General features: G+C 63.2%; 1 protein-coding gene across 9 annotated transcripts in view; it reads left to right on the top strand.

Moving 5' to 3' along the window:
• The window catches only part of TRAPPC9 (trafficking protein particle complex 9), a 218,830-nt gene that overhangs the window by 158,927 nt on the left and 34,342 nt on the right, over positions 1 to 25,561 (top strand). For all 9 annotated transcript variants that reach the window (XM_036233060.1, XM_036233059.1, XM_036233061.1 and 6 more), the window contains 2 exons: positions 7,612 to 7,722; positions 22,287 to 22,440. In XM_036233060.1, coding sequence (XP_036088953.1) covers positions 7,612 to 7,722; positions 22,287 to 22,440 — 265 coding nt within the window. The remainder of the gene's footprint in view (positions 1 to 7,611; positions 7,723 to 22,286; positions 22,441 to 25,561) is intronic.

The following is a 25,561-nucleotide window of genomic DNA, read 5'->3' as shown; positions in this document are numbered from 1 at the left end:
TAAGCTACACACTGGGAGAAAATATTTGCAATACATTTATGCAACAAAGGCCTTGTATCCAATATCTGCAACGAAGTCCTAAAAATAAACGCTAAAGAGACAACATGAAAAACGGGCAGAACAGATCGTTCACAAAGGGAGCTCTACGAAGGGCCCTTAGCTGCTGGGAAGTGCACAACCGATGTTAAGCCACTGGCTCCTGGGACGGTGTGTGTGTCTGCGCGTCTCATTAATATTGATAATTTATGCAGTTTTTCTCATTAATTTTTTTCATGGTCATGTCCTGGAAGAGGAGGAGGGACGGGAAATCCTGTTCCTTTAAGGCCCGCTCTATTCCGGGAGTGTCCTTGCGGCCAGCGTCCCATGCCAAGTCCAGAGAACCCGTCGAAGCTGGCATCAGTGTCTGGAGATCTTACATAACTCACCCCGTGCTACATGCTGCGTGCGATTTGGATCGTGGCCGTTTTTTTTTTTCGGATTCATCAGCAGAGCAGCTGTTTGCTGATAACGTTGTGGCCGCTCACCTGGGCCATTGCGAGCGCAGGTGGCCGGCACAGGGCGGAACACAGGGAAGTCGGTAACCGTTCTTGAGTCTCCAGATTCCATTCTCAGTGCCGCACCAGGAAGAGGCGAGGCGCTTACGACGCTTTATCAAGCATTTAGTCTTTTGAGAAATGTGACTTAAACGTGGACACGGAAGGAGCCAGTCCAGGTGGGCAGTCACGGTCGCAGGTGGGAGGTCACGGTCGCAGGTGGGCAGTGATGGTTGCAGGTGGGCGGTCATGGTCGCAGGTGGGAGGTCACAGTCGCAGGTGGGCAAGGCGGCTCTGTTCCCTCCAGATCCCGGAAAGTCATCGGCCTCTCATTCCTTGAGGACGTGTCGCCCAGAGGAGTCGTGGCCTCCTGGGCGCCAGACCCCATGCCCTCTGCCCCACGTCCTCTGAACTGGGGCCCGGGGGTCCGGTTCCGGCGCTCAGGGGCCCCTCACCCCCGCCACGTCTTTGCCGGCGCGCCCCTCCCCCTCCCGGCTTCAGCCTTCCCGTTTCTCGCTGCCGCTCGTCGGCAGACGGGGTGCACATGGGAGGTGGCATGCTCATCGGTCTCTCACCCTGCTCCCTCGGGGCGTACGCAGGTCTCGGTCGACTTTTATTTAGGCGATCAATCACCTTCGAGAGTCGCGCTTTCCACAGAGCTGCTTGGCAGCGTCGTTGGGGACGAGCTGGAATGGGTGGGGCCTCGCCGCCCCAGCTGAGCGCTGGCCCATTAGGGTAAACGACCCGATCGCAGACATCGCTGCCGGGACCGGTGTGGGAAGAACACCCCTCTGAGCGGGGCGGGGGGTGCGACGGTCATTACATTTTTAACGGAAATCACAGCGCTTGACACATCACCGCACTAATCCCGGCCATTTAGAAAAATTCTGTTTCGCCTGTGGGGGACACAGGCATGAAATCCAGGCAGTCTAAATGCTGAGCTTCCCCGTGGCCGATCTTCGTTAAGCTGCTAAATGTCTTTATTAAATTGGTTTTGAATTTAACAACAATTTAGAAATTTTACAAGCACCGGGATTCAGAATCCAGCGTATGTGCATCTGATTTCAAACTCCGATTCTACTGCCGATTTGCTCTGTGGTCTTGAGCAAGTCATCCATGTTTCTTTAGGCATCATCTTGCCTTCATCTTGACGTAGAAACAGCATTGGTCTTGCAGGGTCGTGGTGGGCAGGGGTCCCCAACCCCCAGTCTGCAGGCCGGTCCCGGGCCGTGGCGTGTTAGAAACTGGGCCGCACAGCAGGTGCGCGGTGGGCAGGTGCGTGAGCGAAGCCACTCCCAGCGCCAGCACCGCCGCCTCCACTTCGCCTCGGACCATCAGGCGTTGGATGTCTCGCAGGAGCGCCGGTCCCTGGTGCCAAAAAGTTTGGGGACCGCCGGCGGCATGGAAAGTGTCCCATACAGTGCCTGACGCAAGGGAGATCACTGGAGATGGTGGCCGTCGTTTTCCTCGTGTGTGTGACCACATCCGTGCAGCCACTGTGTGCCACGTTCTCGGGACAGGGATGAGTCGGCAGCGGCAACACGTGCCAGCCCGCGCAGGCCATCGCTCGCCTTGGCACGGCCCAGGCCTGCCGGCCGGCCCTGCCCCCCGTCGGCGGGGCTCCGCATGCCGCCTCCAGAGCCACGCGCGTGCTCCGGGCAGTCCTTGCCTGCGCTTCGAGAAACCCTGGTTGCTGGACGGGAAATCAGTCACCGTCTTTGAGGAGATTCGAGAGCTCAGGAGCTCAGTGTGGCAGAGGGGACAACGAACTCATGTCACCAGAAGCACGTTTGGGATCCTTGTTCTGTCTTTTCTTCACTTTCGGCTGAATTAAGCTCTCAGCTTAAGACGGCCAAGGAAGCTCTCCATCCCGAAACTGGCTACTATGTTTTTTATTTTTTTTTTTTTCCGGAAAGAAGAATGAGAAACTAGACAGGCTGATAGAATTTTAAAAGACCCCAGGAACGTGGCCCGAGGCGCCCGCGGCCCGACCCCGTCTCGGCTGTGTTCACGCACTCCGCCACGCTCCCAGGAGAGATGGAACTCTGACGTGTGGCCTGCGCTGGCTCCCCTGACCGCGGGCGGCCTCGGGGGACGCGCCCCACCTGCCCTCTGGCCTCGGCGCCACGGCTTGCCGACCGACGCAGCCGCTGGTGTGGAAGCACCCCGATCTCGGCCCCCGCCGAGTCAGTGCTGAGTGATCAGCGGCCTTCGCTGCTCCGCTCGGCGGCCACACTCACGACGGGGCACGCGCCTCGCGCTTGCACAGCGACGGCCACTGTGGTTCCACGAAGCACTTTCACTTAAGTTCTTTGTTGTTGGAGCCTCCTAATCATTCCATTCTCATCTCACTGGGGACACTGAGGCTCAGAGAAATGAAGCGGCTTACTCAGGACGTTACAGTCATCCCGCAGAAAACCGTGTCCGGAGCAAGCTGCACGCACTCGGGCTCGTCAGGCTCGTCTTGGTATTTGGTTTTTAATTGCACTGATTTGAAGACTTGTCGGTTAACGTATCGCAAACTTTTCCGGTGCAGTTTTGAGCTCTGACCTCATGCGGATTCGTGCATCCACGATGATCAGGATAAAGGACACGCCTGTCGCCCCCCCGACTTCATCATGCTGCTCCTGGTAACCAGACCCTGCCCCGCCCCTGACCTCTGGCGACCACTGACCTGTCCTCCGGCCACTCACTCACCCGCCGCTATGGTCTGGACTTCCCCAGAACGCGCTCTACGTGGGATCATGGTGTTCGTGTGATTGCGGAAGGTGCACGTCCTTTCTAGGCGGTATTCGCATCACACACACCTTACATCCTCGCCCACTTTTTACACGCGTTAACCTCTGTGGCAGCCAGGTTTACACGAGAGTAACCTGACAGCCCCTCACCCCAGCTGCGCGGTAGCTCTCGACGTCTGGAATATTCTAAATGCCGTCTAGGTACCCGCTCTGCACAGTGCCCCTCGGGGGCAGCTCGAGCACAGTGGGCAGGAACTGGAGAAGTGATTCCTCTCCTTTGTCTTCTGGGCACAGTCCCCGTGGCTCCTCAGAGGGACCGGTGGGGCCGAGGCCCAGCTGCCCACAAGGTGACCAGCTCAGTCACACAGCGGTCACGCACCCTGGCGGCGCTTCTGGCCTCCCCACATCCTCCGCACCCCGCTGCCGCTGCTCCCGGGGTCGCCTCCCAAGCCTCGTCTGAGCGAGGTGTCTCTGTCAAGGTCACGTGCCGTTCGCCCGTCTTTCTTCTAAAGGGTGTTAAATGTTCCTCCGTCGCGTTTGCGTACGCACCCAGGGGGTCCGGATGTGCTTTTTGCTCGCAGTGCGAGGCGGGGTCCCATTTCCTGTCTGTCCCTGGGGCCAGCTCCGTTTGCCCGCCGCGTCCCGTCGAGGACCCGCGTCCGTCCTTCCGTCACCGACGCGCTTTCCCGCCACTGCCCAGCGCCGCCCCCCCCCCCCCCCCGTCCCTGCAGCATCGGGCCGGGGCTTGGCGTCCGGTCGTCCGCACCCGTCCGTCGCTTCGCCTGCCCGTGGCCCTCCGCCCGCCCTCACGCGTGAGTGGTGGACGTGGCACGTCGAGCGTGGCCACGACCCCGCTGGGATTTGTTTTGTCAAGTCGCGTTGAATTTATACAAAAGTGGAAAGAAGTGACTCCTTCAAAAATGTTCATTTTTTGTAATTCTTGAACAAAACACATCTACACATTTATTCATCTTCTTTAATACCATTCCATAAAACTCCAGAGTTTCCTCCACAAATAGTCTTCAGACATTTTGTTCGATTTATTTCTAGGTGCGTTGCTGCTGCAAGTCCGTTTTCCTAAAAATTTCGTTTCGTGATTGTTTTTAGTCGCATGTAGGAGTGTCGCCGCTTCTGTGTGGGGGCTGTGTCCCCACTTACCTCCGCTCCGCAACCTTTGCGAACCCAGTTTTCCTCATCGTACAGTCTACAGACTATGCCTAAATTAAGAACGATTTTTAACTCCCCTCCCCTCGCTCGGCCACCCCCTCGGGAGAGTGCGGTCTCGCGAAAGCGGAGGGCCCGTCTGTGTCCCAAGTACCCGGGCCAGTGCCTGGCCCACCCGGGCGCCCGGCACTCAGCAGACGTTGGCATTTGTTCAGTGAGTTAATCAAGAAAACCCGCGTTTCTCGGCAGAGGAGGTAGCGCGTGCCGTGTCGAGGTGGTCGCACATGCACACCCTCCTTGCCTGGACCCCGTGTCTCCTTCCCCCCCACAGCCTCTCCCCTCCCCCCAGCTCTGCCCCCGGCTCTTCCCTGCTCCCCCAGACCAGGCAGGCAAGTCTGTCTGTCAAAGACTTGCTCTGGTCTGGTTCCTCCGGGCAGCTGCCCTGGGCTTCTCTGTACTTCAGAAAGACGGATTAAGGAAAAATAAGTAAATAAAAAGCAAGCAAGAGTTAGTGCAAACTGTATGCTCAAATGGAGCATAAAGCTTAAGAGAAAATTGTCCGGGCGACGTTGGGGGGGCGCGGAGAGGCCAGCGCCATGGCGAGCCCTAGTGCAGCCCGCGACGGAATTCGTTTATGAATGACAGGTAGAAGGCAAACATCCACCACCGGTCACGCTGTCAGCGATCAGAAGGAGGAGGGACACTGGCCGAGGCACCCCACACGCGACAGCGAGTCGGAAAACGGGGCGGAGGAGCCCCGTTGTCCACGCCTGCCCCGTTTCCGTGCCGTTCTGTGGAAATGAGAGCGAGCGGAGCTTCCTGTCCCCCGCTTTTAAAAATCACTTCCGTGGTCCTCCTCTGATAAATGTTTTACGAATTCCCTCTTCCGATGAAAGATTTCTCTGTGATTAAAGATTTCATGAAGTTATGACAAAGGCGGAATGGATCATTCTTGAAAGCTCATTTTTCTGTGAGCTGAGTGGAGAGGCCTCTTGTAGGCAGCTGTCAGAGCTAATGAATATTTTCCAAGTGTCGAGCCTCGGGAGAAGACGCCCCACCCAGAGGGCCCACCACCACCGGCGCGCGCCCGTTTGCAGGCCCGGCGGACGGTCCCAGCCGCCCTGCGCCGCGAAGCCGCCTCCTCCCCGGGGAGCGGGCTCCGTGTGCGCGCTGTGAAACACTGATGTTTCGCAGGTGGCCTTTCGAGGACGTCTGTATTTGAGCGTCTGTTTGTGTGTGCGTGTGCGCGCGTGTGTGTGCGTGTGCGCACGCACCCTTGACGAGTCACCACGCCCCTCAGTCCCCTCCTCTGGGAAGCACAGGGGACGAGGTTTAGAGTCGAGGTACGCTCGCATCCGCCACACGAACGAGAGGACTTTGCGTTCTGAGTCCGGAATCTCTGTCGTCTCCTTAGCATTCCCATCATCCGTGGAGCCCCACGTCCCTGCCCCATAAGGGAGGCTGGCGGGACAGCTCCCAGGGCCGCCGGCTGGGGGACAGCTCCCAGGGCCGCCGCGCTAGGGGGACAGCTCCCAGGGCCGCCGCGCTGGGGGGACAGCTCCCAGGGCCACCGGCTGGGGGGACAGCTCCCAGGGCTGCCGCGCTGGGGGGGCAGCTCCCAGGGCCGCCGGCTGGGGGGGCAGCTCCCAGGGCCGCCGGCTGGGGGGGCAGCTCCCAGGGCTGCTGCGCTAGGGGGCAGCTCCCAGGGCCGCCGGCTGGGGGGGCAGCTCCCAGGGCCGCTGCGCTAGGGGGGCAGCTCCCAGGGCCGCCGCGCTGGGGGGGCAGCTCCCAGGGCTGCTGCGCTAGGGGGCAGCTCCCAGGGCCGCCGGCTGGGGGGGCAGCTCCCAGGGCCGCTGCGCTAGGGGGGCAGCTCCCAGGGCCGCTGCGACACACAGCAGTGCAGGCGGCCCGGCCTCCCGCGCTGTCCGCTGCCCCCGCTTCCTCCGCAGCCAGCGCGCACTTCAGGAAGTGCGTTCGAGAACGCAGGCGCCTCCGGCAGGGTCCCGTTTTAAAGTCGCACTGCGCTGAAAATGACCCAGGGCAAAATCCTCCTCTGGGCTTTCTGCCTCTCGCCACCTCCCGTGTCTGCGCGCGTCGTGGGCGCGGCTGCCCCATTTAGACCCGCAGACACGTGCCCGCCACGCGCCGGCTGTGACCCTGGGCACTCGGGTGCCGCGTTTGGGGCGCCGCCCTCGTGTAAGCGGGCGTCCGGTTCGGTGGACGCCCAGCGAGTGGTGGCGAGCGCCCACGGGGCGTGGCGGGCGGCGTCTTCGTTCCGCGTGGGTAGCCGATGGCCCAGAGGGCGGGAGGCAGTGCGGGGCCGCTTCGGCTGTCACGGCGCCCTCACTTCCCTGTCCCCTCGCGACCCCACTGGGCACCCGCAGCTCGCGGCGTCTGTCATGGCCTCCGGGTGGCCCTGAGCGTCTTGCTTCCCTCTCGTCTCGAGAGAGGAAGGAGAGGGGACAGGGAGCCCGGAGGCTGCGCACGTCCTCTGAGGCCTCGTCTTCCTGTTGGGATGGGGGGTCTCCGGGCTCCACCCTTTCTGGCTGGAGCTTTGTCCCACGGTCCGCCCCTGGGGCACAGGCTCCTCCTTACCATCTGCGATGGAGAAGACGGGGGGTGGGGGGCTTCCAGTGGGGGCGGGTGACAGACCGACAGTGCCCTCCACGGCTCTGAAGACGCAGGGCAGACTCGCGCGCCGCCGGCTGGGGCTCGCCTCTCCGCGGACCGGGGCCCCGCACCTGCTGGCGCCCGTGGGGCTCTCCCGAACGTTTGCTGGCGGGACGGTGGCCCACGTGGCATTTGCCGAACGACGCCGTAGCCAGCTGCCTTCCTGCCGGTGTCCCAGTCACGCGTCGGGCATTCTGGCCCCCGCGTGTGCGAGGCTGGGAGGACCCGAGTTCCCTTCGAGGGTCACTTGGTTTGCAAAGGGCACAGCAGGGCTACGCAGGTGACGCCAGGAGCAACCAGCTCTCCAAACCACTTCTGGGCACTCACGGCTTTGTCCACAATGAGTCTCGGCAATCCCTATGTCCAGGGGCACTTGGCATTTTTGATAAGTCGCGTTTCTGACACCTTCCAGCAGTGGGAAATCTTCGGGGAGGAGGCAAAGGCAAAGTCGCTCTCCTCTCCGGCTGTCGCGAGGCTCTGAACTCGCCTTTGTCTTCCCCACGCAGTACCCGGCAGTGCCACCTGCTCCTGGATGTCTTCAACTGCGCCGAGCACGAGCTGACGGTCCGCGCCCGGAGCAGCGAGGAGCTCACCCTGCACCCCGGCGAGTGCCAGCGGTGAGTGTCCCCGCGCGCGCGCGCCCGAGGGCCCCACGTGTCTGCTCCTTTTCTCTTCATGGGGGGCACAGGTGGCGGCTTCCTCTTGCCTGACCCTACCCCCCCCACCACGCCCAGCGTGAAACTCCGGTACCAGACACGTGCCAGGCGCACGCACCTTCATCCCTCGCGGGTCGGTAAACATCGAGAAACCCCATAGCTTCTTCATAAGCTCCAACTAAACAAAACGCAAAAGCGCCTTCTGTCCGAGGTTGGGAAAAGGACCGGAGGCGGCGGGGCGGCTGTTTCCCGCAGGTGCTCGGCTCCGAGCCAGGTGCTCGCCGCGCCGTCAGGGCTCACGCTTGCTGGCCCCAGTGGCACCGCTCAGTGCTCCCGGAGGCCCACAGGACCCGGAGGCCTCTCGGCAGCCTGTGGTGGCCGGCGTGGCCCCAGAGCTGAATCGCTCCAGGTCTGGCTCACCACCCGGCCCCCAAGGGAGCGACAGTACCCTCGCTCTCCCTCGAATTTGTTTTTGGGGGCTGGGGGAGAGTTCAGGACGTCTAGGACTTGCCGCAGCCCGTGGGGTTTGGCCGAAGGGCAGACACGGCCAGCGTGGCCTCGCCATCATCGCATTCGGGCGGCCGGGGAGACGGCCCACCTCTGCCAGGTGGACGCCGCCGGCCGGGGGCGACGAGGCCGCGCGCAGGCCTGCCTCCGGGAACGCGCGGCCGTTACCTGTGCCGTCGCGGCCCTCCGCGCCTCCCCGGGAGCCGCCCCTCCGCGTTCCCGCGTCCAGCGGCCCGGAGCGGGGGCCCACGGGGCGGCTCCTCGCACCGGCCTCCTTTGCGCAGCGGCGCGCGGTTCGATTTCCCCGCGGCCGTGCCTGGCCCGACTGCTCATTTGTTCCCGGCACCGAGTCCTTTGTTCAGGGTGACCGCGGTTAATCCCTTCGCCCGCCGAAGGACGTCTTGGTTGCTTCCGAGTTTCGGCGATTCTGATTAAAGCTCCAAACATCCGTGCGCAGGTTTTGTGCAGATGTAAGTTTTCAGCTCCCTTGGGTAACCACCGGGTGCGCGAGGGCTGGATCACATGGCGAGAGTACGCCTAGTTTTCTAAGAATCGTTGCGCATTTTTCCCAGCTAAACACGATGCACGCTGCTTTTGCCTCTTTCATCGCACTGTGTCCGGCTGTCGTTCCCCAGCAGAAGGGAGGAGGAAGAAAGGAAAGGCGCTGGGTGCACGCAGCAGGACCGCCGGCGGGGCCGAGGCTTGCCCCGCGCAGGCCGCCCCGTCCTCCCGGAGAGCCCTGCCCGGCAGCCTGCCAAGCACGTCTCCGCCCTGCGAGAGCCAGGCCGTCCGCTGGGTCCCCTGGGCCCCCTGCTCCTCCAGCACTCAGTCCTCGCGTCCTCCGCATCTCATGCGGAGAGCACTTGCTTCCGTGTCTGTCTCCGCCCTGCGAGCCCCCTGTACGCAGGGCTCACGTTTTCGGGGTCACGTTCTCGCCACCTCTCTGTGCTGCCATTTAGCCCCGTGCCCGGCCCGGGAGGGACGGAATCGAATCACTAGTGTGTCATTCAGTTTAGGCTAAGTTACTCCGTGGTGACGGAGGACCCAGCATCTTAGTCACTTAGGACAAACGGCAACAACAGTTCCGTGTGCGTCCCGGGCCGGTTTTAGCTCTGCTCCATTTCGTGGCCCCCGTTTGTGACCCGCGTCCTCTCCGAGACGTGCTGGTTTGGGCAGAGGGAAAAGAGGAGAGGACAGGTCGCCTGACGGCTCAGGAGCATTCCACCAGACGTGGCCCACGTCACTTGCTACGCATTCTGTGGGTCAAAGTGAGTCACAGCGCAGCCTGAAATCACGCCGGCGAGGTGGCCCGTCCTGTAGCAAGGGCCCCGGGCGCTGGGGACAGACTGCGGTCCCCACCTCCTTCGCATTTGGAGGGAAGGCACCGCACTTATGGCTTCGTCTTTATCATTCATTTTTTTACTGTCTTCGCAGGAAGGTGGCTTTTTTCCTATATTAATATATCACGTTACAGTTGACAAAACATACTTTTATTTTTTCCCGCCGTCCTTCGGAAGTTAATGGAGCGCCCATCGTGTGCCGAACGGCGTGGCCAGCGTAGTGACGAGCGCCCCTCTGGTGCGGCCTGGTGCGCGGTGTGTTCACTGTCCTCGTCATTGTAATCGGGGCTTGCTGAGCTCCGGGAAGCCAGCCTCGGCTCTCAGGGGCTTCGTCCTGGCGGGATCGGGAAGGGGCGGTGGGTGTGGACGCCCTGGGTCAGGGTCAGGGAGGGGCGGCAGGTGTACCTGGGATCGGGGAAGGCCGGCGGGTGTGGACATGGGGGGGAGTCGGGGAGGGACGACGATGTCGCCATCCCCTCGGCGTTGGCATCACCGAGGACAGAGACACAGAGCTGTACCTAGGTCTGAGCGGTTACTGTGCCACGGCCCCGTCACCCCCCTAGGCCCCTGCTCCCCGTGGGGCATCTCGCTATCACCTCCTTTCCGGAGCAGGCGGAGGGCGGCCGTGGCTGGGACCGGTGTCAGAGGGAGCGAGCCAGCGGCCTCGGTGGCACCTCCCCGGCCGGGCCCCCCGGCCGCCGCAGCCCCGGGGTCTTGCGGGCAGACAGGCCTGCGCGCCCGCCTCTCCCAGGGCAGCGTCCAGTGTGTGCGGTTTCTATGGCAACGCCCTGCGCCTGGCCAGCAGCTCCCGTGGACAAAGGTGGCTGTGGCTGGTGGGGCTCATTGGAATTATAGTTGCTATTTTTAGCTCCTGTGAGGAAACTCATCTGACTGAGAAATGCTGCTGGAGAAACGGCGAACATACCGACACTCGCCGTGGAACGCGACTTCGCTGCCTCTCGGCGAAATGGCCTCGGCTGCCCTTTCGCCTCGGGCCCAGCAGCCCACTCCAGGGGTGCCCTCGGTTCCCCCAGTTCACCTTCTCTGGCTCCTTTAGCTCCCAAAACCGCATCCATCGCTTCAGGGCTCATCGGACGAGACGGCCGTTCTTTGTCCACCAGGAACGACCCCGTGGTGACGTCCCGTGTCTGGTTCAGGGCGGGCGTGAGGCAGGTGCGTCCTTCTATGGGGGGGAAGGCGGGGGAGCGCGCCCTGGGCTCCCCGTCACAGCACTGTGCAAGGCTCGCAGTGTCTGGTCCCCACGCAGGCCCCCCCGTGTTCACAGCCGTCTTTTTTGTACTCTTGTTCACTGTTCGAGCCCTCGGATAATCCCAACTGCTACACGCCTGGAAAATCGTACCGTTTCGGGTCGTTTAGTTTTTTCTACTTCGGCCTCCCATGATTTTGTCACTTGTTTAACTGTTTGACTTGGCCAGTCACTTAAACCTCCGGAGTCTGCAGGGAAAATCACTTCCCGGGTCCTGGCGCCGATCGGCTGGGCCAGCGAGCACGGACCCCTCACTCAGGCTGATTCGGAGAGTTCCACGGAGCAGGGCTTTGGCCACGAGACTGCAAAGAGCGCTACCGCCCTGAGCCCGAGTGCGGAAGTGGCCCAAGTTGTGGGGGAGGAAGAAAGCGAGGTACCGAAGCATGTGCTCGAAATCGAAGCCTGGCGCGGGGTTCGCGTCCTGCTCCCGACTCCTCAGCGCTGTGTGTGGTTTCAGTCATTTTAGGTACATTAAGGCTGGCTTTGCGGACCGCCGCACGGTCGTCTCGTGTGAGTGGAGTTCACGTGCCTGGCAAGAAGGTGCGTTCTGAAGCTGCTTACTGCGGTGTCCTCTGGATACCAGCTGAGTCGTGGACGATACTGTCCAGTTCATTCATGTCATTTACGTCTTCACTGTGGTTTTTTTATTTTTGGTCTTTTGGTGAGGACAGAGATGGGATGTGCCACCCAGGGCCCCTCTGTTGGCTACCACGGGTGCCCCGCCTGCCCACTCTGCTTTTGTGGGTGCCTGGGGTAGCCACAGCCTCGGCCCCTCCCCGGGCTCCTTTGGCCGGGCCCCTCTGCCAGGGCGCAGACTCCATCCCCGTGGGAGGAACGCGTCCACCCCTTGCCTGCAGGCTGTGAGGGTGCCGCGGGACCCCAACTCCCAAAGTTTTCTGGAGCTGCGAGGCTGGGAGGGGAGGGGCTGTGTAGGGGGTCTGGTGCGCTCACAGCTCCTCGGAGGGGGCTGCCTCTCCGTCCTCGGTGTGGGGGCCTGGGTGAGGTGTGTCCCCCCCGCCCACGCCGTCCAGCCATGCTCCGCGGCGCTGCCGCCCGCGCTGACCGCGGCCCCGCGGCCCGTGCGAGTCGGGGGGCTCTGCTCCCACACCGAGCGCCGCAGCTGTGTCGTCTGACTCATTCACATTTTTGTTTTTTATTTTCCCCCCGTTTCATTACGATGTTTCACTTCCTTCCATCTGGCACTATGAGGTTTTCACAGTATGAAATGTAAAATGAAGACGAAGAAGATGATAACACTGGTTGGGACAGAAGATGACAAAAGCTCCCCAAAATAAACTTTAGTTTTGGCTTCTTCCCTGATTCTCTGTCCAGTGATTCATGACACCATAGAGAGATGGCAGAGGAGAGGTGTTAAGAAAAACTTGACTCACAGAGCCGACCAGAAACGAGAGAGACTTCCGGTTCGGCCCCGCGCGCCCTCTGCCCGTGCCGGAGCTGGGGGCCGGTCCTCCACGGGGACGCTTTGGGGGTGTGGACTGCGAGGGCGCGTGCCCACCGGATGACCAGGCAGAGGCTCCCGGACGGATTTCTCGGCTTTCAGATCCCCGAAGACGAGAGACAGCTTGGGGAGTGGGCCTCCCTCTGCGTGTCTCGCGAGCGCGTTTCCTCCGCGTCCGCTTTTCTGAGCCGCGCGGGCCGGGCCGGCTTCGCCACGTGCCGGGCAGAGAAGGCGTCGTCCGCGAGGCCCTGCAGCGCCGCGGCGGCGGGGACGACACGTGGCCTTTGCGGCGACACTTCCGCCCCACGCGCGCGGCCTCACGCGCGGCCTCCCCGCCCGCCAGGAGCCGCCGCAGCGCGGCCCGGCGTTCACCCGCTCGCAGCCCGGGGCCGCCGCCGCCGCTGCCGCTGCCGCACGGTGCGCGCCTCTGCGGTGCGTGCAGGGCCCGCGAAGCCCCGCGCGTGCGGCCCGCTCAGCGCGTGCACCTGTCCCCAGTCGCGGGCCCCGGAAGGCACCGGACACCACCTGCGCTGCCCGGGATCCGCAGGTGCGACAGTGACGGGAGGGGGAAGTCGCACGTGCTGCTCGGGGGCGCGGTGCCGGACACTGAGCGGAGCAGGACGTTTCCCTCACCAAATTCGTGTGAGAATGCCGTGCCGAGGGCGGTTTTTCTCATTTTGGGGACAAGGACCTTGCGGCCCAGAGCTTCCAGAGCTGGCTGCCCCTCCGGCACGCACGTGAAGCAGGCAGGCCAGCTGGGTCTCCCCGTGTGGAGACGAACCCCAGAGCAAGTGCGAGGAAAGACGTGACCTCCCTCCTTCCCCCAGACCCGCCAGGCCCGCCCGGCTGGGGGTGCGCACAGGCGCTTCTGCTCGAGGCCGCGCTGTCTCTGACGGTGGCGAGTCCCTCTGAAATGTAGTTTCAGCTTAGGACAGAGACGTATGGGCAGGATGTTCTCACGGTCAGATGGCTTTCTAAAACAACAGTCGACAGCAGCGAGCGGCCACCTAGTGTAACAGGCCGTTTCTCCTCTACCTTAATCCTACAAGGCTTTGCTATCGCTTTCTGCAGGTGAGGAAATTAAGGCTCACGCAGGTTGTGTCGTGTACTTGGGCTCACGCAGCCAAGCGAGGCAGATCTGGAGTTTATATGCTTGGTCTGTCAGGGCCGGTTTCTTAAGGGAAATTCATGCTAACACAGAGGGGCAAATAAAAAACTGATCGTGGGCCACAGTTAGACATCAGGTATGTATGGCTCGACCCCCAAAACCTAGCGCAGGTAGAGCAGGAAACAGGGCGGCTCAGCTGAGGGCAGGGATCAAGGACATGGTGAGTGAGCGTGCGCAGAAGGGGCCGAGTGCGCGGGAGGGAGGGGCCCTGACAGGGCAGGCGGCGTTCCCCGCCTGTGCCTCAGCTTCCACGTCCGGGAGAGGGAAGCACTGCCAGGTTGCGACCAGTCCATGTCACACATGTCTGCCGCGCGGTGAGTGCCCGCGCTGTCACTGTGGTCACTCCGCGATGACCCTGGGTGGCCTCCTTCCTTCCTTTTGCCTCTTCTGAGCCGCCCCGGGGGACGTCTGGCCTCCGAGGGACCCGCGGGCGCCGTGGCTGGTGGGACCTCTGCCCAGGTTCCCTCCTTCGCGGGGCCAGAGGAGGGGTGTCTGACAGGCCTGGGAGGGTCGAAGGCGTCTTTACTATTCATCTTGCCACTGTTACCTTTTTGTCCTTTTAATGTCTTGGTTGGAAAAAAGGATATAAATAGCGCCCGTCTGCTGCCTTGCAGGTCTGCGGGTGTGCGGCGTGTGCACGCCTGAATGCAAAGCAGAAGCTGCTTCCAGAGCTTTGATCTCGTCATTAACTCCCTTGTTTCCCGCGTGATCCGCGCCGGCCGCCACCCACCCCGCGCCGCGCCGGGGCAGGCCTGCGGGGAGCGGCCCGCGGAGGGAGGGCGCGGCAAGGTGTCCTCGCTCGGCTCGAGCTGCGTGTCGGCCGCAGGCCGGCCGCGGCCCCAGCCCCACCACTCCGGCCGTCCCTCCGGGCGTCAGGAGGCGGCACGTGCCTGCTACAGCCGTGGGCGCCCGGCCCCGCGGGCGTCGGCCCCTCGCGCCCTCACCTGCGGCGTCCAGGTGATCCTGGAAACAAGGGAGACGAAGTCCTGCTGGTCGCACACCGGTCCTCTGAGGGATCTCTTTGTATCACGTGGCGGGTTTGGAGGGACAGCGGACTCTCTCACGGCGCCGGCCATTTACGCTGTATCTCCTGGGGCCAGGGACCCCGTCAGCTACAGGCCCCATCACCCTATTTTACGGATGAGCGCCCTGTCTCTTGTGCCCCAGAGGAGTTTGAAATGTGCGGTGCAGAAGGTGGGGCTGGAGATGGGGCTGGACAGGCCTGGTGTGCGGGGACCCTCCAGGCCCCTCCCTTGGCTCTCGAGACTCACAGCCAGCCCCGCCCAGCCTTGCTGGGGTCACGGTCCCAGGCCAGGGGCCCCTCAGACCCCGTCCCTTCCACGGCGGCACGTCAGGCTGTGGGTGCGCGCAGAAGAGGTGCAGGATTATCAGGGGGCGCGTCCTCGCCGTGGGCATGCGGCAGCAGTTCGTTCCCGTCTGTTGCTGACTGGCGGTTCATCGTGAGGCTATAGTGACGTGTGTTCGCCTGTCCACCTGTCAGTGGACCTTCGGGTCGTCCCTGCTTCCCGGCTGTTCCCGGTGCAGCCGCCGGCACCGTTCACGAGCGAGTCCGTGTGGACTCTCGCTCTCGTGTCCCGTGGCCGACGCCCGGTCGGACCGCCGGCGCGTACGGCGGCTCCGTGTGTGACTGTCCGAGAAGCCGCCCAGCCGTTTCCAGCGGCCACGCCGCCTCATGTCCAGCAGCACTGCCCGAGAGGCCCCGTTCCTCCACGGCGCTGCCACGCTGGGTGTGGCCGGGCTTCCGCCGGGCCAGCCTCGGCGACATCGTGGCTGTGGCCGGGACCCCCTCGGCGCACGCCGGTGCCCACTGCGTCCCGGGCCGGTGCCCACTGCGTCTCGGCCGGTGCCCACTGCGTCTCGGCCGGTGCCCACTGCGTCTCGGCCGGTGCCCACTGCGTCCCGGCCGGTGCCCACTGCGTCCCGGGCCGGTGCCCACTGCGTCTCGGCCGGTGCCCACTGCGTCTCGGCCGGTGCCCACTGCGTCTCGGCCGGTGCCGGCCGCGTCTCGGGCCCGTGCCGCCCGCTCACGCACCTTCTGTGAATGCCGCGTCAAGCTTCTGAAGGCTGTCGTTGGTCGCGTCGTTGGTCGTGGAGTTCGGGACTTCCCAATGCCGTCCGAGTCCCGTCTGACCTGAGCGTTGTGAAGACCTTCTCTGTCGCTTGCCGTTGAAGATCAGAGGTTTCAGTGTGATGGGTCCAGTTCATCAGCGTTTTCTTCTGTGACTTGTCCTCACGCTCACTCAGCTGCCTCTCGTCTCTGTCCTGCCGAACTAAACAATGAGATTTAAACATTTTTCCTGTTGCGGTTTAAGCTGTGACATTTCCATCTGCCTTTTTAAAAACCCGTTTTCCGTTTCTCTGCCGTGCGTTCCTGCATTGTTCCCTTTCCTTCCCATCGTCCGAGCCGCGGGGAGCCCGGTTCCGACACCCGTGCTCGCGGCCGTGCTGTTTCCCGCCTCGGACCATCTTGGGTCACCGTTGGTTCTTGAAGTTCGGTCACATTTTCTGGCGGGTTTTTTTTTTTTTTGCATCCTAGCTGTGTTACAGTATGTTTGGGCGTCGCGACTGCTTCGTCTTGTCGCCTCTGGCTCTCGCTGTCACTTCTGTTGGCCCCCGGAGAACGCCGACGGTCGGTTTCGGCAGGCAGCCTGTGCCGTCAGGCCCCGATCGTCGATCCTGCCTCCTGCCGTGGGCGGACGCCGACACGTGCGGCCTGAGCTCCCGTGGCCCTCGGCCCGTCCAGTTGTGACCTGGTGGATCACTACCACCGACCCCGACGGCCGCATGTGCCCATTTCTGGTTGGCGGCCACGTTCAGGCCTCCAACGTGACATCACTGAATGCGGCACTGGGAAGAGGTGCCATCAGCTGGCCCTCAGGAGCGGGAAGGCTCTGGCCCTGGCGCGCCCTGGTTCAGTCCCGCCCTGTGCCGCTCGGGGTTGGGCGGGGAGGCTCGTGCATGGGGATCCCGGTCCGGTTCCCCAGGTCTGTGCTGCGCTGCTGAGCGTGCAGTGCAGGGGGCGCGTGGGGGTGGCCCACAGATGAGGCCTAGAGCCGCGTGGGCCCAGGCGGCGGGGGCCTTGGGCGCCTTCCTAGGGAGTGTGTGTTCTGTGTCCTCCGGGTTCCCTTGGGCGCCCTGCGGCTGGGTCCTGTGCCAGGGCGTATGCCGCAGGCGGCGGGGACCAGCGCCAGCTGCCACCAGCGTTCGAACGTGTGCTTGGTGCTCGGCTCGTCTGTTTTCAGCCTCATTTCACGAAGCAAGGAAGTGCTTCAGGAGGCCAGACGATCGACCTAGAATGACACAGACGCGGAGGCAGACAGAGCTAGGGAGCAAGTCCGCGTGTCCTCATCTCCGCAGCCCCGAGAGGGCCTTCTGTCGCCCGCTCCCCGGGCCCCGGGGGCCAGGCCCGGAGCACGCGTGGAGACCCCCTCCCTGAGCTTCACACCAGCCTGTCGCGTGCTTGCGAGGGGAATCTGAGTACTTCCTATTCCTGTTTGCTCTTCTCGTTTAATTTAGGAAATATGAGGTTTAATTCAGAATCGATGAAATGTATAATTAGATGTAATAGCATTTTTTTACTAATGGCAACTGATTTAGTATGATTGAGGCATTTTGTTAACAAACTAGGGCATTTCGCTGCCTTAAAACCAGTCAGCTCTGCACTGAGCGGCTCCCTCTGGCAGGACCAGGCCTCGGCCACACGAAGGGCGTCCGGGTGCCTCGCACGTCGACCAGCTATTTTCCTCGGCACCTACTATGTGCCGGGCACTGCTCAGCACCTACTACGTGCCGGGCACTGCTCCAGCCGCTAGGAAAGTGAAGGCGGACAGGTCGTGTCTCTTCCTGTCGGAGACCCCTCTGACCTCTGGGGAGAAGTACGTGAGCAATGCTGATCTTTTCGCCTCACGTTTATCAGAGAAACTTCTAGAAACACAGGGGCGTGAGAAGGAGGCATTTTGAAGGAGAGCTTAGCCAGGTGAGGTGTGGCTAAGCCATGGGGCTGGGTGAGCAGAGTGCTGCTGGCCAAGGTGCCCTCGCTGAACAAGGCGCTGAACGAGGTGGGGGGGGCCGCGACCCCCATCAACGCCGGCGGGGGGGGGGGGACGGCTGGCCCTGAGGCGGCCCCCGCGGAACTAGACCTTTCAGACCCAGTAGGCAGGCAGCAGCCGGGACCGGACCTGGCCCGCACGGGGCCGAGGACGCAGCGAGGGCCAGGGGCTCGCCTGGGAGTCTCGGTAAGATGCTTAAGAGCACAGGACAGTGAGCAAAAAGAATGAGTATCTGGCAGTTATCTCCATTTTATACTTCGCGAAATGTCTTCATGAATGCTGTCTCCCTTGATCTTTATCACGATAACTGCCTTTAATAGCTATAATTTTTTATAATAGCTTTATTGAGACGCGATTCACATATCATACAATTTGCCCATCTAGAGCACACAGTTCAATGATTTTTTTAGTACGTTCACGGCATTGTGCAGCCATCACCACAGTCCATCTTAGACCCTTTTCCGTACCCCGAAAGTAAGAGCTGTCAGTGAGTGGTTCACTTTACTGCTCCATGATCCTGACTGACTGCCGTGGGGGAGGCCTGGGGACACCCAGGCCACTGGCCTCTGGCCAGAGAGGTCCTCGGTGACGAGGGACAGATCCGGGGCCAGGTCTGTAGCTTCAGAGGACTGTGCTCCTCTGTCTCCACCATTCTCCATCCCAGACGGGGGCCCCACCGCTAGGTGTCAGACCCCCCATTCCACACCCGGTCAGGAGCCCGCCTGCAACCCCGCCCTGCCCCGCTGTGCCGCTGAGCCCGCGGGCAGAAGGCGCTGGGCCCGAGCTTCCTGCTGCCTTTGCTGGGCCGATGGCCACACGGACCCAGCAGGCCAGCTGGCGCTTTCAGGGTGCAGACTCTTCCCACGGGAGGCCTAGCGGAGAGAAGCGAGCAAAAAGTGACCTGGGCAGCAGGAGTCCAGCCCTCGCTGTGCTCCTTGCGGTTTCGGGGTGCACGCGGGGTGCGCACACCAGCAACTGATGATCACAAATACATCTCGTTTTATTAAGCACCATCTTCTGTGCTGAGGAAAGAACTTCAGGCCCTAATGTGAATGTTCGTCTACGGACGTGCGAGGCGAGGTCCTGCTGCCACGGAGACTGGCCGTGGTCGAGGGGACGTCCCCGAGGTCCTGACCCTCGGGAGCCGGCCGCTCCTGCTCAGCACCCCCACCTCTGGCCGTCAGACACGGCACTTCGATTCATTTTTCTCTAATACAGAGGAAGTAGGTATGAACTTTATATGGGCAGCGTCAGCGTTTGAGGGGCTATCTCAGGCTGCGTGTGCGAGACGCTTCGCTCAGCTCACATCCTCTTACCAGCCGTCGGGGGCGGAGCCCTGTGCTCCCCGATATGATGGCTGAGCCCACCCCCGGGACATGGGCACGGACGCTGGTGACTGTGGGGTGGGGGCGGCGAGCACCCCGGCAGGCCCGCCAGGCGGGGCAGGTAGGCGGCGAGACTCCCCGCGGAGGCCGTGTCTGGCGGGGTCTGACAGGGTGGGGAGCGGCCCCCTGGAGAGGGTGCAGGGCGGGGAGTGGCGGGCCAACCTCCGACCGAGGGCCCCGGGAGCACGGGCCCCGGGCAGAGAGGGCGGGGCCGGCATGGAGGCTGCCTCCCCCCAGCACCTGGAGGCCGCAGGGTGTGAGTTCCACTGAGCTCGCCCATCTGTGAAATGCGGGTGGCGACACAGGCTCCCCCGAGTGTGAACTGAGAGGGATCAGGCCAGATGGTCACCTTCTGAGAAGCTGCTTCATCAGCAAGAAGCCGCTGTCCCCTGATAGCCGGTCCCTGCCCTTGGCTTTCATTCAGCTCACAGAATCAAACCCGAAGATGCAGGTGGGCCCCACACGACCTCCAACGTCCCGATGAGGGGCTGAGGTCCGGGCATACTGGATACCTCAGAAACATGGACTTTTACCACAAACAGAGAGCCAAGTGCCCCCCTGACGCTGGTGTCTCCTGAGCTGCTCCCCACCAAGGGAGCACCCACCAAGGGACCACCCATTCTGTGTACTAAGGACGAGAGGGCGGGGGGCCTGGACACCGACCCCCAGCCCCTGACTCGTGTATCAGCTGCAGAGACCCCTCGCCCAGCTCTCCGTCCTGGAGCTGCTCAGGGCGAGCACCGGCCAGGTGTGCTCAGGGCGAGCACCTGCCAGGTGTGCACCTGGAGCTCCCGGGAGTAGGGACGGGCTCGTCGCCGCACGCCGCAGGTGTCCAGGCCTGGTCAGGGAGTCTGCGCCGCCCGCCTGCCGTGTCCGTGCCCTCGGGCAGGTGATGTTACCTCCCGCGGCCCGCACACAGCCCCGCCCTCAGCCGCCGTGAGGGTGGAGAGGACCGTGGCTGGGAGCGCCGGGCGCCGCGGCCCCAGCGTTGGCGCCATCGCCGGCGACGCTAAGCGGGGACACTCAGACTTTCAGGACGCGCTGTGTCTTTCCAGTTAAAGATGCTGATGAGAAGGGATTGCTTCCCCCTAATCGATTGCGAGGCTTAAGGAGAGAGCGCTCTTCCCTTCGGTGTGATCCAGGTGTCCACGTTCGTGCCGCCTTCTCGTCCGCCGCGCGCCTCGTTCAGGGCGGGCGACTCGGGGGGCCGGCGGCTTCGTTTCACCTGGGTCGTACGTCCTTACAGGGCAGAGCACGGGCCAGTCTTCTGCGGTCGGATCCCCGCCCCCCCGATGCCCACGCGGGTTCCGAGCACCAGCCTCCCGACCGCCCGTCATCGCCCAGAGAAAACGTGGTGTGACCGAGCGGCCGGCCCTGCTGAAGCCGACGCCTCGGTCTGCGCTCGGCGCTCATCATCATGATTCCCCCGGCGAGGTTATCAGCTGTTCCAAGGCTGAATCAGATGATACGGTATTTTAAAAACCAGTGCTTTTTTATAGACTCCAAAAATCACAGCACCTTTTTTTAGTGCCAACTCTTGACTATTATTGTCACATTTGGCCATAAAATTAAACATGAAAATTGGCATTCAATAGCGGTATTAATTTTATTTAACTCTGACTCATCAGAGACGAGCAGAGCCGGGTGGTGGTGGGGACCGTCCGGGCGGAGGGCCGGGGCGCACGCCGAGGACCCGAGCCTCGGCTCTTCCCTGGACGGCCGCGGTGACTTCCTCGGCTTCTCCTGGTCTCTCCGTCCGCGGTGGGGAATCACTGGCCACGGCAGCGGCCACGTTTGTGCAGGCCTCTTTGTGGTCCGGGCCCCGTGCGCGCCGATTCGTATCCACCATCTTATGTAATCGGCACAGAACCTTACGAAGCGGGGTTCGTTAGCCCCAGAGGTGAAGCCACAGGGCCGTGGTGTGTGGCGTCCTGCGGGGACTTTCGGACCGTGGGTGGCAGCTCCCCTCCGGGAGGAAAGGTGCTGTCAGGGCTCGCGTGGTTGGACAGGCCTTGGGCACAGCGGACATCCGATCACGTGCGCGATCACGTCGCGGACCTCGTGCCCCGGGAGACGTGTCTGGGGACTGGGTACCTCCATCCGGGCCTCACGTCTCGCCCCGGCAGCTCTCTGGAGGGACCCTCCCAGAGCGCCGTCCACATCCGCATACGCCGTCACGCTCATTTACAGAGTGGCCGGCGACCCAGCGGCGTTCTTCCTGTTGTACACAAGGAGCTGGGCTGCGGAGAAGTCCAGTGTGTGGCGGATACACAGGTGACGAAGCCCTCCCCCGGGGGCCGCCAGCCTCGCTCCGGAGACTGCTCCCTGGCTCAGAGGCGGGGGCGGCAGCGCCTGGGCGGCGGTACGCGTCGGGGGGCCGGGGAGGGCCCGTCACTCACCCGCTCTTTTATCCAGGGCCGCAGCAGTGCGACAGGCACGATTCTGGGCCTGCGAGACTGTGGTCAACGAGACCCAGAGATCCTGACCTCAGGGAGCTCAGTCCAGTAGAACTGATAGGCAGTTAAGTCCAGAAATAAATATTTCCAGCTTGTGACCAATGCCGCAGTGGAGCGTGAGGCGAGGGGGATGGAGGAGGGGGCCTGGGGGGGCCTTGTTTAAGCTCGGACCTAAAGGTCAAAGGCTCCAGCTGTGCCCGGGGTCAGGAGGAAATCGCTCCCTGCCTCCAGGGCAGCGAGCAAACAGGCTAAGGCAGGAAGCGCCTACCGTGTTCCAGAAGCTGCCGGAAGGTCGAGAGGGTTGGGTACAGCCTGCAAAGCCGGGAGCCTTGCAGAAGCCGTGATGCTTGAGCAGAACCCTGAGGGTGGGCAGAGTGGCTCAGGAGGCGAGCGGGTTGGGCGCCGGGGGCCACAGGTGAGCAGGTGGGTGCCGTGCCGTGGCCAGCGCGTGTGAGCAAGCATGCCTGGCCGAGGATGAAGAGTGAGGGGATGGGCAGGCCTCTGACGATGAGGCTGCGGTTCCCAGGGGGCCCTCGCGGTCCCCAGGGTTAAATAATTGCTGGTCTGTGATTTTCCACATGGGGTCTTGTCTGCCGTGTTCTGTCCTGGAATTTAAATTTTCTTCTGGGGCACCTGAGCCTTCTCCGAGGCCAGAATCTACGGCCGTCCTCAGTTCTAAACTGTGTGTTGAACCAGCTCTGAAGCCAGTGCCACCCTGGGAGTCTATTATTCCATTTTCTTGGGATGAGTCCGCTTTGAATTACGGCAATGATTCATTGTACCGTCTCGCGCCGGCACGTGCTGATTCTCCAACAGCCAGCAGAAGAGATTGTCCTCCTGATTAATTCTCTGCTGTGTTTCCCCTTCTTGTAGAATGGCGATCCAAGTGGACAAGTTCGACTTCGAGAGTTTCCCAGAATCCCCCGGGGAGAAGGGGCAGTTTGCAAATTCAAAGCAGCTGGAGGAGGAGCGGCAGGCGGCCCGGAGCCTGGAGATCAACGGCAAGCTGGGCATCCGCTGGGGACTCATATCCTTTGGTGGCGGGCCCCTCCGGGACTTGGCGGGTGCACCCCGCTCAGGGTTCTCGGGGACCCCTCAGGGTTAGCCATCCAGTTTTAGCCATGAGCAGCCCAGCAAGGCCGTGGCGAGGGGGTAGGGACCGAGGGGGCGGCACCGCCCTGGCCCCCCACCACCTCCGGGTGCTGCGAACGAAGGCCGTTCGGCCGAGGAGGCCACCTGGGCCTTGGACCATGGACTTCCTGCCAGCGCTGGCATTCGTGTTCGTGACAGGTTCTCGTGGCCACCGTCAGTGCTGGGCCCGAGGATCCTCACACACGGACAGCCGAACATGGGTGTGATTTACCTGGGAAACCGCAGCTGGCCTGCACGTCTGGCCAAGCCACAGAGGTGCCATGTTGGGCACTGTTCTGTAAGAGCGCGTCGTACAACAGCGGACCCTGCCCTGGGCGTCAGGTCAGCGCCTGGCCCGTGGCAGACGCTCCGCTGGGGGGCCGAGCATCCTGGAGAAACCGGGTGCCCACGTTTGTGGATGCGTGTGGTCGGCGGTCTTTACGGGGCACCTGCTTCGCATCGGGAATGTCGCGAGGCCCGTGAGAGGCCAAGAGGCAAAGACGAGGCCTCGGGGCGGCCGCACCGTCTGCAGGGTGTGGCTCTGTCATCTGAGTTAAAGGCACTGCGGGGTGCAGGGGCGGGATGCCAGCCCAGCGAGGTTCAGAGGAGGAAGCCGGGGGGGGGGGGGCAGGGCGCAGCTGGAGGAGACTTCCCGGGAGGTGACATCAGAGCAGGGGCTCAGAAAACGCCCCGGAGGTCCTGGGAGGGGAGAGGGTGGCCCGCCCAGGGCCGTCTCCTGGCAGAGGCGGCTCCCACGTGGCCGGCTGTTCATCTCGTTGACACGTCGACTCCGTCAGCAGGGGACGGTCGCGGCTCGCCGTGCAGTCTCCTCATCCCAGACCGTCTCTCTGGGGAGCCCCTCGGTCTGTGGGTGACATAGGTTCCAGGAGCTGTGGCAGGTTTCTTCGTGCAAACTAAAGTGGAATTGGGCAGGTAGACCCCCGTCTCCAAAAAGCTCGTGACCGAGTGCGCACGTCACTTGTAGACGGGAGGCCTGGAGAAGGGGTGCTGAAGGCGGGGGGGGGGGGCGCCCCAGCGCGCCGTGGAGTTAGGGCGCTCGCCTTTTGAACAGAGAGATGCTGTGGAAAAGCGGGGGCGAGTGGACTCGTCCTGCTCTCAGCCCTCCCCCCCCCCGCCCCTGAGCTCAGCACAAAGCCAGCGTCCGGTCGGCCGGTCGGCCCTCGCCGGCTGCGTGAGCAGCCTGACAAGCGCGGTGGAGCCGGCCCCGCCGCCTCTGCCGCCTCGTTCCCGCCGCCCGCGTCTGGTCGGCGCTCCTGCTCCGTCGAGGAAACGGAATCTCAGGGGTGAACTGACTCACGGCGAGTCTGGCGGCGAGTGGCAGAGCCAGGGACCAGCCCCGGGGGGGGGGGGGGCCGCCGGCGCAGGGCGCACAGCCAGTCCCCGTCCCCAAGGGGGAGGGCAATGCAAACAGTCAGGTCTCTGCGGGCGAGACCAGGGAGGCTGTTCGCGCTCACGTGCCGGCATCTCAGGGGTGCTGGGGCCGGGGAGGACTTGGGTCTTTTGGGGGGACTCAGCTGGGACGGGCTCCCTGACCTCCTGGTGTGGAAGTCCCCAGGCGAGGCAGAGGACATGCATTCCTGGGTCCGGCAGCTTCGGCTTCACGCAGGGGGCCCCGTGCCACACCAGACGACCTGGCTGGGCCTCGTTCAGCCTCCGCTCACGGTCACTGGCATCCGGTGGGGGAGGGGCAGTGTGCGTGGGGGTGCCCCAAGGGAGGGATTCATCCGCACAAGTGGCCTCACTGTGGCTCAGCGGAAAGCGGGGAGCCCGGGAATGGGGGGCCCTGCCTCCCCGTATTCCACAGGGATCAGGCCTCGCTAGGTGCCAGGGCACTGGGCAGCTTGTCCTGCCGCCCCACCCCCACGCCCCAGGTGCTGCCCCGGGCTGGCCTGCGTCACCGTGCCCCTCAGCAACTCCCGGGGCGTCCGTCGTCCTGCCTTGCGGAGGAAAACTGCCCGTCGAGTCGCGTGCGCAGAGCAGGAGCGGCACTCGGAGCCCGCGGCCGCCTCCAGGCCCGAGGGCCCCGCCCGGGTCCTGCTGCCCATGAGAACGGCCGGAAGGAACCGAAAACGCCTTTGAGCATCTCTCCTTTCAGCCTCGAGTCCAGTAAGAGGTCGACTTCCCTGTTCTCCGTATTCACCCAGTAATCCAGACGACCAATGTTTACTGAACACCTGCCACGGGCCAGGCACATCTGCCTCCTAGATCCACGAGCGACCGCCCCGCTCGGCGAATTCAGCGGAGAGCAAACACGACGCTCCCTGTCGCCCGTGTTGGTGCTGGCGTGCAGACCCCTGCTACGGCACCCCGAGTTGGGGCAGGTGGGAAGGCCCCAAGTCGCACTGGCTACTTACTCCGTTACGCGCGTCAACAGCGTTTTCTCAGTATTTAGACACTATCAAAAGCTTGAGCCTAATTCGACACCTGTTCCTCGCGATGAAAACAGCCTCTGTGTGCAGCGCGTAAAGCTGGGTAGTCGTGTTTCGGGGGGAGTTGTGGCTCCTGAGTAGACCGACGCCCGCCTGTCTTCGTCATGCCTACGACACCCGGGGACATCAGGCTCCGGCCCCGCTCTTCGCCCGGCTGGTGAGGGGTGCGTCGTGTTGCCCCCGTGTGCTGGGCCCCGGGGGGCCCCCGCCTCGAGGTCCGATGGCGTCGTTCACTCAGCAGTGGTCTGCTGGTGACCTGCCAGGCGCCGCGGGGTGTGGACCGGGCCCGGGAGGGCGCGATCCCGTTCTCCGGGCCCCGCGCTGCGTGTAGGCCTCGCACGCTGTCGTCAGGACCGCGTGGCGCATGGACGTCAGCGTCTTGCTGCCGCAGGAGCCCCGGGCGCCGGTGCGGCCACAGTTTGCTGAGTGCCAGAGGAGCATGAAAGGGGCTTGCACCTCGTGCGACTTGTCCTGAATGAAGCCCGGCGCCCTCCCCTGGGGCAGCCCTGCTCCACCGACCTGTGGTGGAGACAGGTGGGGGGCCAGCTGGGACCAGGCCCGGTGTTG

Source organism: Rousettus aegyptiacus, unplaced genomic scaffold (assembly GCF_014176215.1).
Source record: "Rousettus aegyptiacus isolate mRouAeg1 unplaced genomic scaffold, mRouAeg1.p scaffold_m13_p_15, whole genome shotgun sequence".
Classification (NCBI taxonomy): Eukaryota; Metazoa; Chordata; class Mammalia; order Chiroptera; family Pteropodidae; genus Rousettus; species Rousettus aegyptiacus.
Note: the sequence above shows the minus strand (reverse complement) of the source record. Positions and strands in the feature narration are given on the sequence as shown.